Source organism: Vanessa cardui, chromosome 4, assembly GCF_905220365.1.
Source record: "Vanessa cardui chromosome 4, ilVanCard2.1, whole genome shotgun sequence".
NCBI lineage: Eukaryota > Metazoa > Arthropoda > Insecta > Lepidoptera > Nymphalidae > Vanessa > Vanessa cardui.
This window is the reverse complement of record NC_061126.1, coordinates 14222472-14236311: the sequence shown is the minus strand read 5'-3', so window position 1 is coordinate 14236311 and position 13840 is coordinate 14222472. Positions and strand designations below refer to the sequence as shown.

The following is a 13840-nucleotide window of genomic DNA, read 5'->3' as shown; positions in this document are numbered from 1 at the left end:
TCCCAGTTTAAAAATCGGCACAACCATATTACTTCGACAGATTACAACTATTCCAAACAATAATGTTTACATCTTTAAGAAATCAGATCTCTATTAGAGAATCATATGAAATGTTTATTATTCGAGATATTAAATTCATACAAAAATCCAATAAAATATTCCAAGGTCACAATATTTAAAAAAGAAAATGATATACTAATACTCGGGCATCACCTGCTATCACCCTTAAAATATAAACCTAAAACAACATATCAGTTAATTTACTATTTAAAAATTAGGAATTTTGTCAGTTCTAAAATTAAACAGGTGGACCCGTATTTCAAAAAAAAAAAAAAACTAATGTCATCTTGTCTATGATGAAACCTGTCCAACGATTATATTTGACAGGTAAACTGGTGAAGTTACCAGAAATATAACGAGAGTAGAACCTAATTTAAACTCCGCTTCATACATTTTGTCAAGCAAACTTCCAGTTGGTCCTGCCACATGATCTCTAAATATAACAGGGCTTACATACAATAACAATATCTTATTTACTTGTACTCATCATCAGCTTCAAAATCACCCACTTCTTCCTCCGGTTCCGGCTGTTGTTGTTGCTGGACTAGTGCTAGGGGCCCTTTTTTGTAGGCTGTCATCTCCTATAAACAAATATATTCAATTTAATATTATAGCTGTCATCCTTACCTATTATTATTAGTCATTATTACTACAAACTAACCAGCATATATTTAAGATATCAATTTGGTTATATATATTTTATAGTGTATAGGTATTTTTTTATGATTTTTTTTTTGTTTGTAAGGATATATACTCAGGGCCGTATTTAGGGGAGGGCAACCGGGGCAACTGCCCTTGGGCCTCCACATGAGAGGGGGCCACAGTTTTCAGCAAGTTAACAAATACTGAGATATAGTCAAATTATAATAATGTTACCATTTAATATTTTAAAAGTTACCAATACAAATACGAAACAATTCATAACTTATTGATTGAAATAAAAAAAACTAATTAATTCATAATAATATAATTATTAGGGTGTTCACGCTTCTTTTTGTCTAGGGCCCTCACTGCTTTGTTGCCCCGGGGCCTCCACACCTTTAAATCCAACTCTGGATATACTATTTGGTCCCATTTAAATTTAAGTAAGGCAATTACTGTTTTAGTTATACATTTTATGTATCAGTATTTTTTTATATTTGATGAAATTAAACTATGTCGCTAGTGATGTTTTCTTTTATTTTGTGTATTTCTGAGATACCTGCAAAATCTCACTGACAAATATGTACACAAGCTAACTAAAAAACGCCGTTATTTATCACATAATAGATACCTCAGATTTTCAACCTTCAAAACATATAATATGACATATAAACAAAGTTTTGAGATGATTTTTATTCATACTCAATATAGTATATTTTTTATCATTAGTATCTATGTTTATAATTGTGTGTAATTTCGTATCACGTATGTGTTAATCGTTTTTTGTTGACGGTACTTACGGAGACTTATGAAGCTAACTTCACTATATAAACATGTTGCGATCGGTACTTACCCTATCGTACCTCGCCTTGTCTTGTTCACTGAGCGCTTCATACTTGGACTTGGTGTCAGGGTCTGCAGCCGCCCAGCGCTTGCCGAGCTCCTTGGCGATATCACCCATCGTGTATTCCGGATTGTTGGCTTTCACTTTTGAACGTTCATGGTTACAGAACCAGAAGAACGCTGATCTGTTGATCGTTATTAATAATTAAAAATCTATTCATTTTAACAAAAACTCTCAGACTATTGATGGTGTTATGGTTGTTTTATAAATATGAGACATCACATACATTACTCTGATCCCAATGTAAGTAGCTAAAGCACTTGTGTTATGGAAAATCAGAAGTAACGACGGCACCACAAACACCCGACACAAGACCCGAGACAACATAGAAATTAATTATAATCTACATTGACTCTGCCGGGAATCGAACCAGGGACATCGGAGTGGCGTACCCATGAAAACCGGTGCACACACCACTCGACCATGGAGGTCGTCGTCGTTTTGATGTTATGGTCTAAGTAGTCATGAATATCGTATATATAACTTCATACAATACCTTTTATTTCTATTTATTTATAATGTGTGTGTATATTATATTATTATACAATTGTATATTTATGGTATTTTTATTTATGTATCGTATATATACATATATATTGTATCTATTTTTTTATGTATTAAATAATTTGTACATCCCTACCATCCTATCTCTCTCCTCTACCAAAGGTTGCCTGGAAGAGATCGCTGTTTTAGCGATAAGGCCGCCTAATGTACATTTTTCTTTTCTTTGTTTTTGTAAAATTGTTCCTATTATTTTGTCTATATTGGTGTGCAATAAAGAGTATATAAATAAATAAATAAAAATATAAATTTATATTGGTGGAAATTTTTTTATGGGGAACATAATTTAAAAGTTTCCTATTTTTAGTGTGTTAAATATGAAAAAAAAACACGACCATAACTCACAGCGATCGTTTGGGCGCGTTAGGGTCTTTGACCTGCGCCCTCTTGCGCCCGCGCACCTTCACATCCTTAGGCGGCACATAGTTCTGCATCTGCAGGTCGTACCGTTTCTTGTCTTGTTCAGCCATCTCGTGGAACCTCTGCTTCTCCTTCTCTGACATCGTCTGAGAGAATTGAATTTATTTAGATGAATAAAGGGGAACAAAGAGTTATTATAACAATTATGGTACACATAAGGTTTTTTTGTTAAACCAATCTAACGCTACTGGGCTCTAAGTTTAATGGGTCCTAAAATTACACCGCAATACCCAATATCCAAGCTCCTAGTAAAACACTGCAAGAAATACTATATCATTGATGACACTACAAGTCAAGCAGCAAATCGACTTCTTTATTTTTGAACACTCTTGAGAAATCAAGATTGTAGCATGATCCCATTGGTTTTTATATGTAATATGTAAGCGGACTGGGAAATGGCAAATATTAACCATTTCTCATACCACACACACTGCTCATTTCCTCTTCAAACCAGAACACAACAGCACTACATATTGCTGTCAAGCAATAGAATATATGATGAGAGGGTGTAACCCTACCAGACTGGCATGCACAAAGCCCTAAAACTATGTCGCTTATAAATAAACAACAATGACACTGAATTTATGCAATATCATTGGTCATGATCTACAAAAGTCTATGGTATACATGGATTGGATTATGTATGTGTAACCATGAAAATAAAAGATATAAGTAATTAATTTGAAACTGTCTTGTATTATAAATAAAGAAATAATTAATGAACTGTTTGTAATGCTTAATACAGGAATGCTGCATGGAATACTCCTTTAATACTCCTCGTAATGTAAATACTCCTTTGATTGGAGTGTTTTGTTATTGTATCATATAGTTTAGTATTTCAAGCTCAGTTAGAAATTTACTATCTGCTTCTTTTCCTAAAAGTGATGCAGATTAAAGTTTATAATAATAAATTAAAAATGAACTCACATTCCACCTCTCAGCACATTTCTTAGAGAACGCAGCAAAAATAACATTCTCTTCGGGATGTTTCTTCTTATGCTCCTCTCGGCAGGTTTGAACGAAAAAGGCGTAGGCAGTCATCCTGCCGCGCGGCTTGTTGTTCGCCCTCGCACGAGGCATCCTGCCTTTGTTGGTTGCTTGAGCTAACAGAGCCTGCTGTTGAGCTTGTTGTTGTAATTCCTGCAACAATTTTGAATATTTAATTTCTATATTTATTTTATTCGTATTGATTTTATTGACTTATCTTGTCAATTAACAAAAATATGACGAATAATAAATATAACTTAAAAATTAAGTGTCTTTAAATATAAATATTAATTTAGTATATGTTTTTTTTTTTTGTTGTTTTTGTAACTTTTCTCCTTTCGTATGATTTTGCCTGTCTACATTTTAACTTTTCTGTCTATGTTTTTCTTTCTCGGGTATACTGGAAGAAATCTCTTCAAGGGATAAGTATACCTTTTAAACTTATTTTTCCTGAGTACACATTTACCTTTTCAATGTATCTGGCAAGTTTAAAAAATAAATCATAAACTTTAACATATTAATGCTCACCTGCAAGGTAGCAGATTGCCTCTGAAGCGCAGCCTGTATTTGTTGTTGCTGAGCTACTTGTATTTGTTCCTGCAGACTTTGCTGCTGTTGTTGCAATGATTGAGCAACTTGTTGTTGCAATGCTGCCTGTGCTTGCACAATTGCCTGAGCCTGTGCCTGACTCACTTGTAATTGTAAACTTTGCTGATTGTTCTGTTGGTCAACTTGTTGCTGCTGCTGTTGCTGCTGTTGTTGTTGCTGCAGCATTTGTTGTAAAGTTTGCTGTTGATTTTGTTGTTGTTGCTGCAGAGACTGTTGCAAATTTTGATTCTGCTGCTGTAATGCTTGCTGCAAGCTCTGCTGTTGCTGCTGCTGTTGTTGCAGTTGTTGTTGTAATTGATTTTGTTGGATTTGATGTTGCTCTTGAGCTTGCTGTTGTAAAGCTTGTTGATGGTTTTGTTGTATACCGTTGGCTTGCTGGTTACTTTGATCGGAATCGGGACTTGATTGATTTTGACCCTAAAATAAAAAAATATATAAGTTAGGCAGAGCATGAGGTAAAAATAAAATACACTTTGACATTAAAGTATTCTTAAACATATATAATTTATATAAATAAAAATATATATGAATATTGTATGTTTAATATTATATCAATATTTATCAAAGAAAAGCTATTTGACACTGTTATTAAAGAATTATTAATTTTACTATTTTTCCCTTCAGCCAATAAATAAAGTGTATCAAATGACAAAAAAAATATCACGAAAATATTGGTGACTATGACATCCAACTGATACTATGACAATATTTTGAGCGAATAGTCCTATAATAATATAAATTTATTTATTCATGTAATCATACTAGTTTAACAACATAAATATTATTTGTGTTAAAATGTACCCAATGTCATATGTCTTTTTGTTTCTTAAAATACAATTTAAAAATAACATTATCTTTACCGCAAGATATCAAAATGGCTGTGGTCAGCCACATTTTATCAGTAAATTGTTTATGCAAAAATTAGTGGTAGAAATATCAGTTATTTATATCTCATCAACAACAATAATATAAATAAATATAGTAAAACTGTGAACAAAATAAACAAATCAAAAAGTCTGTTATAAGTTCATATAATATATTTATATAAAATATATTCATCAATTATTACCAATAGAAAAAATATGAGCAAAAATATTGATTATTCTTGATTTTTTATAGACAAGTATACATTTAACACCTCAGTATATTCTCCCTAATTTATACAGATATTAATATGATTTTTTAAATGTAAATAAAAAGTGACTGCTGATTGAGCCACATAATATTAAATGGTCACCACTGCCCACAGACATAGCTTTTGGAAATATTGAACACTGTTTACATCACCAACCCTGGAAATAAGTTGCTGTGTCTGTAATTAGGTATCATTGTTATTTAAGTGCAGTGTGCTCCTAATGAATGAATAACCCAAGGGTTGTCTTATTGAGACTCAATTGAAAGGAAACTTTACAATAGAAATTGAGTGTTTATGATAAAAGTCTTATATAAAATTGTATAGCAAGGTGGTAATTTTATTTATCTGTTTGTAATATTAAAATAACCAGTTTTACTAAATGCATATGTATTATACATATACATAGTACATATATGAAAATAACACATTTTTACAATGTTATCTGTCTGTCTTTTGTTCCAGTTAATTTCCGGAACTTTCACTGGCATAACTTGTTTCTACTACTACATGATTTCAGAGGTCTATAAAACTGTAAATGAAATGTCATTGCCAAAATGACTAACTAGCTTAAATAAAAAATGCTTGAAGTCCAATGCTATTGATATTTCACTATGCACCACTGGTTTATATTATTATGTTTAATTGAAAAATGTGGAATTTTATTTATTAAAAAAAATATATAACTATTGGAATTGTTACAGATGATTCAGTTGTAATTTGATATTATTGCTATATCTTTCTCTTGTGAGCGTCTCCTAATCCGGTCATATTAGTTCAATTATGTAAGAGGAATAAATATTATGAGGAGTATATGTTGTGCATGATTAATAACTAGTAAATGAAATATCAATGAAAATTAAATTAGATTCTTGCAATGTTTGTTGCAATTGATATTATTAAATTAAAATCACTATTTTACATCTGCAAAAATAATTTAAAAAAAATATACAAAATAAAATTGCAGGTATATCACCTTATCACTAATAAGACAATATCTCAAAGTTTTATCTAAAAGTACCATTCAATTGCATTCTATTAATACCAGCTATCAGGTTAATTTTTTTAAAATATGATTTTCGGTAAATGGTTAGGTTTTTCATTTCATATATATTTTATTTTTATTACTATTCTGTGTAATTATGGTATTAATAATTAATATATGTGGTTATATAATTCGTAAAGTATATGTTATATAACACTTCACAGCTAAAAAAAAACTTTTTAATGACTATAACTCAATTATCTTAAAATCTCACTAAGATTTAATTGGTTCGAAATTATAAATTAACATGATATTGATGGTTCAAAAATACTGAAAAAACGCTCCTTAAAAATAATTTGTTATTCGTAAAAATGTTTGGTAAATAAATTAGTTGTCACAACAGATTGCAGAACTGTTAACATTTCCAATGCTAAACATGTTATTATATATTTTTTATAAAGTTACGATTATAAACGTAATATATACATTTATAATAATAAATACTATACTAAATTATAAATTAACTCACCGGCATTTTCTCACGGCTAACAACAAACAAATATCAAAAAAATATTTACGTCGACCATTCACATTTTGTAAATGTATTTTTAGTTTATATTTAAGTTTATCTACATTAAATTAAATTGAACGTTCAACATTACAAAAAATATCATACTTTTTTTTTGTATTTGTTGCAATGGAAAAATACTCGAAATAATTAATGGATAATGTCATTTTGACAGAAATTGTAAAAAGTGGTTGCAATTTGAGACGATTTCTGTATATTCAATGAATTGCCACATTTTAAAATAGGAAAAAACTATTTCTTACATTTATTAATTAATAAAATTTTAATAAACGTATAACGCAGAAATATGTACATTATTTTAAAGCTATATAATAAAAATATATAAATAAAAAACGGAGCGTAAAGTCAAGAATATCTACTCTGTTTTTTTTTTTTAATGTTTTTAATAGCCATAGACAAAGGAAAAAAAACAATTCTCCCAAAGTTTATCTGCTTGATTAGTGATTAATGACGAAATGCACATGCTTTTTGTTTATGTTATTTTAAAACGATGATATATTGTAGTATTGTTGTTTATCATGTTTTTTTTTTTTTATATGAGTGACTTTTCTAGGTATTTAGCCATGTGTTATTTAATTACTAAATATAAAACTTCATAATATACCGTAGGCGAAGAAGTCTGTTGGGAGTCTACAGATCCTGAAGCGTACCACCAAGGTTGTTGGGGAGATTCATCCCTATTATTGGTACCAGTCATTAAACGATAATCAAAACCTGGGGACGATGTACTATCGCCGCCAGTGTTTGAGAAACCGCCAGTCATTTTGTATGAATATAATTGATGGGTGACAGTAGCTGTACTTCTAGCAATTTCTTCATTTAATTGTTGTTGGTGCTGTAATTCACCAGAGCCACCCGGCCACCACGAGGCATCGTCGCGCGCACCCCAAGCGCCCCCCGTTGCGCCCCGTTCCCCCATATCACAATCGCCGCTTTCGGCTAACCAGTTTCTTTATTCCGCTTCAGCTGCCTTAAATTATTCTTTGTTTTGTAATGTTTTTGAAACCATATCCTTTGTAATAATTAGTTGTAACGAGATAAAGCTCTTGCTTTATTTTCTTTTCTTAGCTCTTGTAATACTGTTTTTAATGAAACACTTATGTATTCGACACAAAATCCGTTTTCATCACGAAAAACCTATTTCTTTATAAGTTATAATTCATTTTGATTCGAATATTAATATGTAAGCATTGAAAACACTTTAAGTTCACTGAATTAAAAAGCTGCCGGCTCAAAAGTTTCACTCCACGCGCGTACGTTTTGTCTTCGTTCGTATTTAAGTCAATACATTTGGCAACGTCGCATAGTAGGACGCTAAACAAGTGCACGGTGGTGCCCTCAACGCGCAGCGGACGTTTTGGAAACTACAGCGAAGAGAGACCGAACTTGCACGAAGTGGCAACAAGCTCGTCCAGCAACCGGTCAATAAGGCGATTAGCGCTGCTTCGTACTCTCTCCATACGTCCGTACCAAAATTATTTTGATGTTATAGAAATATTAGTTTTAAATTTCAATGTTTTATGAAAGTAACTGATTTTTTTATTTGTTATTAAAATATTATCGCTAGCATTTAATTTATGCTAGCTTTATTAAACGCGTACTTAACCGTTTAAACAATTTACAATTTTCCACAAAGATTAAATACAAAATGAAAATTGATAAAAAAACGTAGGTAATTTTGAACATGTTGAGAGAAACTAGCGCACGTCTGTGGTTTTCATAAAAACACACAGTAAATATATTATTGTTTATGTTGTACATCAAATTAACCTCTTTAAATGTTACCGATTAAGTAATTATGTACTTTTTATATAACATTAAATTACTTACTAATTAACATGATAAGAATGTTGAAAGAAACGATATTATAATCAATAGTTAAGTACGTATACAATTTAAAATCAAACACATTTTAAAGCATACAATTTTACTCATAATTATGATATAATACTAGGTACTTGTACCAATTCCGTACGCTAACAAACTAAAATATACTATATAAATAGTATAAAGAAATCTATTCGTATTAAGATTTTGTCATTCTATAGGTAATCTTTTTACCGAGCGTCCCGATTCTTTTTGTTCTCATCTGTTCATACACAAATATCTCGTTGTATCTCTAAACCTGCTGGGTCGGTATTAACGGCATTTAAGTATTTAATTCCATGTTTAAAATTAATACCTTTTTACATTAATGAACCAAATTATAGTTTCTATTACTTTAGAAGATAATCTAGTTATAGTATATCGAGAATTACATATTAGAAATAATTATGTACACGCATTTTCGGATTTTTCTTCCAAAAAGTTTCACGCTATTATTACTAAATTGAATTTATAAAAAAATCGGTATACTGATGTGTTTATATATAACACAATCGGATAATGCAATATAATCACTTTAATTGCAAATTCTCAACGGAAATACCATTAGCCTTATAACATTAATAGGGACGACTGAAGCACTATTAAATTAAAATTGGGAAGTATTTTCGCCATTGTGTTAACCACTATTTTTTTATTTGAAACAGCATTTGATCAGGATTATATAATACTTTTAATGGGTCTTAGTCCTCAGTGACTTTGTACTCTATTCACTTTGCGCGTGTACTGCATATTTTTTTAATTATTTCTTGCTTGATTATAAATTATATCGATAAGGTTGTTTTATAACTGTTACAAATAAAAAATAATAATTGTACATGGAATTTTCGCAATAGCTTGCTATTTGCAACATGTGATCAAAAACTACAACAACAGCGTGTAGCAGGTTTGGAACATATTCCACCACGTTGTTCCAATGCTGGTTGGTGGAATACACATGTGGCAGAATTTCCATGAAATTTGTCACATGCAGGTTTCCTCACGATGTTTTCCTTCACCGCTGAGCACGAGATGAATTATAAAGACTAATTAAGCACATGAATCAGCGGTGCTTGCTTGAATTTGAACCCGCAATCATCAGTTAAGATGCACGCGTTCTAACCACTGGGCCATCTCGACTCTATCAAAAACTAACTTATACTATAATACTATACACTTTACATAAGTCAAAAAAGTCCACTATGATATACCTATATCTATCTCCTAGGGATAACTGATAATAGACATGTTTTATCCTTTACTTTTTGAGACAAATAATGGCTTGCTTTCGAAGCAATTTTACCTTTAATAAATTGTGCATTTATATACATCAATATGCAGCAATAGAGCATGTTATTCAAATAAATATTTTCGAAAATATTATAGATTTAAAATGCAGAGCAGGAAAATAAATAGCGGTTTGTTTTGTCTATGGCATGCCAGCCACATCCTTAGTGTTTCTACAAAATCAAAAGCGCGGGAAAGTTACGGGACAGTATTTATCGCAGGAACGAATGTATGAGCAATCCAACGTTATGTGAAATTATGTTTATAAGACAAATATGAATTTCGCTCTGCTTAAACAAGGCAGTCTCATTTTTAGGAATATACCTGAGAAGTCTGAACTAAACCTTGTAAATAGCTAAGTGGAACACAAATCTTTGAACTATTTAATATAATATTTAATCAGCGGATGATATTTTTAGAATATCATACTAATTTAATAAACGTAAATGTTAAAACATGTTACGACTAGTCGGCGACGAGAGGGTAAAGCCGACTATACTTGACGTCAGTGACTATTCGGTAGACTGTCAACTGTTTCTATAGTATACTATATATTGTTCTTAATAAAAGGTGTATAGGAGGACATTATTTTAATAAAAATATTATTATTTTTATAACTAAATGAACTTAATTATCTAAATATGTTTATATAATATATGAGACAAAAATAAAAAAACCCGCTGAACTTCGCCAGTTCTTCTCAGGTCAGGGTATTATCAAAAGACCATCAAGAAGAAAGTGTAATACTTCTATATTGAATAAAGTTATCTGAGTATGAGTTTTGAGTTTAAAGCTATTTTACTTTAATGAACAATAACAGCATTTTTTTTATACAAATACTCCGCTTGTAGGGCAAATCAAAATTCGCAGGCCCATGTCTATTGATTACTCAATATTAGTCTGTGCATAAACTTATTGGGTAGTCGGCTAGTCGGATTAAGTTATGATTGACACATTTGTAGCAAATATTTATATATTATATTTACGTATACAAATTCCCTTTTAAGGATGTCTACAGTTTTGAAATTATGACATGTATATTGTGTTTATATATTTATTTTGATAAATAATATGTTATGTCAAAGTAATCGGAGATAAAATTGTTAATCCGGGCGCTTTCCCAGCAAACGCTGCCAAAAGCTATAACAGACAGACGAAAAGTTTGAATGGAAAATTTGTAGATCTCCAAAACGTCTAAAGAAAAAAGAAAACTCGGTGTTACTTAACTGTTTTAAAAGAATAATTATAATAATCACATTATTAAGATGAGTTTCTTTTTAATAAATATTTTTGTTATTCATAGAAATAAATTAATTAATTGAGGAATTCGTACAAAAAGGAACGGAACCCTCACTATTAACTATTAAAATTTAAATTTTATTTATCACGTCTGTGGTCACAATTAAATATTAATTTCATTCTGTTTTTAGTACCTTTTGTTATAAGGGAAACAGATATACATCATCTGTAAATCAGAGTTCATTAGATACAGCCTGTTGGCAAACGGTTTGACGGATAGAGGAGTCTTAATAATAAGTTTTCGCACTTTGGGTACGGAACACGAAAAAAGAACATCGGAGTGTTAAGATATACATACACATTACAGGCTTATAGATTGATTGTGTTAATACTGATTATGCGAGTATATGTCATTAAAATATTATAGGATTAGTATATTTGGTTCGAACTATGTAAATAAAATCAAGATGTGTCTGGCAACAAAAACATGCCTTGCCTCTCCCCTCTGATCAAATTGAGCGTAATCTAACAAGAATATGTGGATCCTTAACGAAAGCCCAGATGAGACATATTTTAATTAAATAAAAAGAAGAAATCTCAGTATTGTAATTTTTGTAATCAATTTTCGTTATTACCAAATATTCGTTAAAATATTACGGAACCAATAATTCAGCGAAATGAAAAACAAAACATTGAAAACACGAGGAAGGAATGTAATAATCGCTTAAATAAGCTTTCATTAAATTTGAGCATTTTATTCTCATTGTCAACACAAAACTGTCAAGTAGCGGTTTCAAGTATTCAATACAATTGCTACTTTTAAAATTTAAACAATCAAATGGTTGAAAAACATTTAAACCGAATATCCGGCAAAATTCAAATGTTTAGTGAACCGACAGTAAACTATAGATGTGACACATATTTGGCTCATTGGAATGTTATAATAAAACGATCCAGTTAAAAATCGTTAGCAAATCACGGAACATATAAAATCACAAAACTCAAACTAAGTTAGATAAAACAATATGTTTAGATATCTATACCTATATTATAAACGTAAAAGTAACAATGTCTGTCTGTCGCGCTTTCACCACCAAACCATTATTCATACATAATACATTAAAAAAAATAACGGATGAAATATTTGATATAAACTGGTCAAAAATCATTAAATTTAATGCAATATCCAACTAAAACAAGCGTATGTAACGGTATAATGTTTTTCGAAGAGTAACTGGTAAAGATTTTTGTCTCTGAATATAACTATTAACTATACGTCAGTCACACTCGCGTTGAAAAGCAATGCGTAGTTTTCAAGAAACATAGGAAATATAACGATTACGAACAATGTAATGTAATTCTCAGAGTAGTACACAATATTTATATCGTTTAAGGATTGACAAGATTGAAAGATATCAAATGTAAAATAAATTAAAAAAATTAAACGAATCCGACAATAACACTAATAAAATGTACGTCAAATGTTCACTTTATTTCATATTAATATCATTGTGTTTTCATTATAGCTGTTATTGCTTATTTTTTTAAAACTAAAACTGTCAGAACCTATTTAGTCGACCTCTACCTTAGGAGATCTTATCGTTCATACAATCATTCAATTACATAAAAACACTAGGATTATATGTAATTTTATGAGCAGCGTTTCTCGCAACTACCTCCAGTGCTACGAGAAAGAAAAGTGCTTTTTCTATTTTTTTTAAATAATACTTGTCAACAAAAAGTGCGTATACGCTTTGATAGATTTTCTTAATTTCCTCTAATAAAAAAGTGTAGCATTGCTGCATGGACACGAAACGTTTTGTTGTGATTACGAACCAATAAATAAAAGTAAATAAAGTTTAATATTTTAAAATAAAGTAAAAGTAACTAACAAATATATTACTGTACTATACAACTATAGGGATATTTACCCGGTGTTAAACTGTTTAAAATCTATGATTAAATTTTCTTAATCCAAAACAATAAATAATATGGAACTTTCAAATATACAATATTTAATAACATAAAATATAAGCATAAATGAAATTAAATACAAAAATGAAATTTAAGAATCAGTCAAGTTGTGTATCTATTATAATATGACGTAGTTCTACACGATGTATTGCTATAGCTACTCACCAACTACTGATACCGAACTGTGGCCTGTGTTATGTATAGTGTCACTTTACTTCGGCACTCGGCAGCCATTTGCTTATAAAATTAGAATGTAATACTAAAAATACCATATAAACCACATCACTGAGCAAGCAAAATATTAATGATGTTCGTACTTTTTCCGATACAAATAACATTACTTTATCATTGTAAAAAATAATAAAACTCACCGAGTATGTATTTATTATAAACGAGCACACGATTTCAGCGCTTATTACGTAGGGAACTTCGTGTTCGTTCGTACTTATAAACACACGACTGACAATGTCAGTGACAAAACGTTTTGATTGGTCGAAATTAAATTGCGCGCCTTGTGGTGGCCAATCACTAATTTTACATCGGCTTTATTTTTTGTTTATACTTACGTATAGCTACGCTGTCATACAA

General features: G+C 30.6%; 1 protein-coding gene across 3 annotated transcripts; it reads right to left on the bottom strand.

Moving 5' to 3' along the window:
• Positions 1–325: 325 nt before the first annotated feature.
• On the bottom strand, positions 326–13718 carry LOC124544004 (high mobility group protein DSP1). 3 transcript variants are annotated; one of them, XM_047122356.1, is made up of 6 exons: positions 13624–13718; positions 4103–4600; positions 3515–3727; positions 2513–2673; positions 1556–1730; positions 326–641 (listed from the first exon to the last, which is right to left on the bottom strand). In XM_047122356.1, the coding sequence occupies exons 2-6, from the start codon at positions 4346–4348 to the stop codon at positions 534–536; spliced, it is 903 nt and encodes a 300-aa protein (XP_046978312.1). In that variant the 5' UTR covers positions 4349–4600; positions 13624–13718; the 3' UTR covers positions 326–533. The 3 variants fall into 3 exon arrangements, with proteins under 3 accessions (XP_046978312.1, XP_046978310.1, XP_046978311.1); XM_047122354.1 differs by lacking the exon at positions 13624–13718 and adding an exon at positions 7494–8191; XM_047122355.1 differs by lacking the exon at positions 13624–13718 and adding an exon at positions 6830–6973.
• Between the last annotated feature and the right edge of the window lie 122 nt (positions 13719–13840).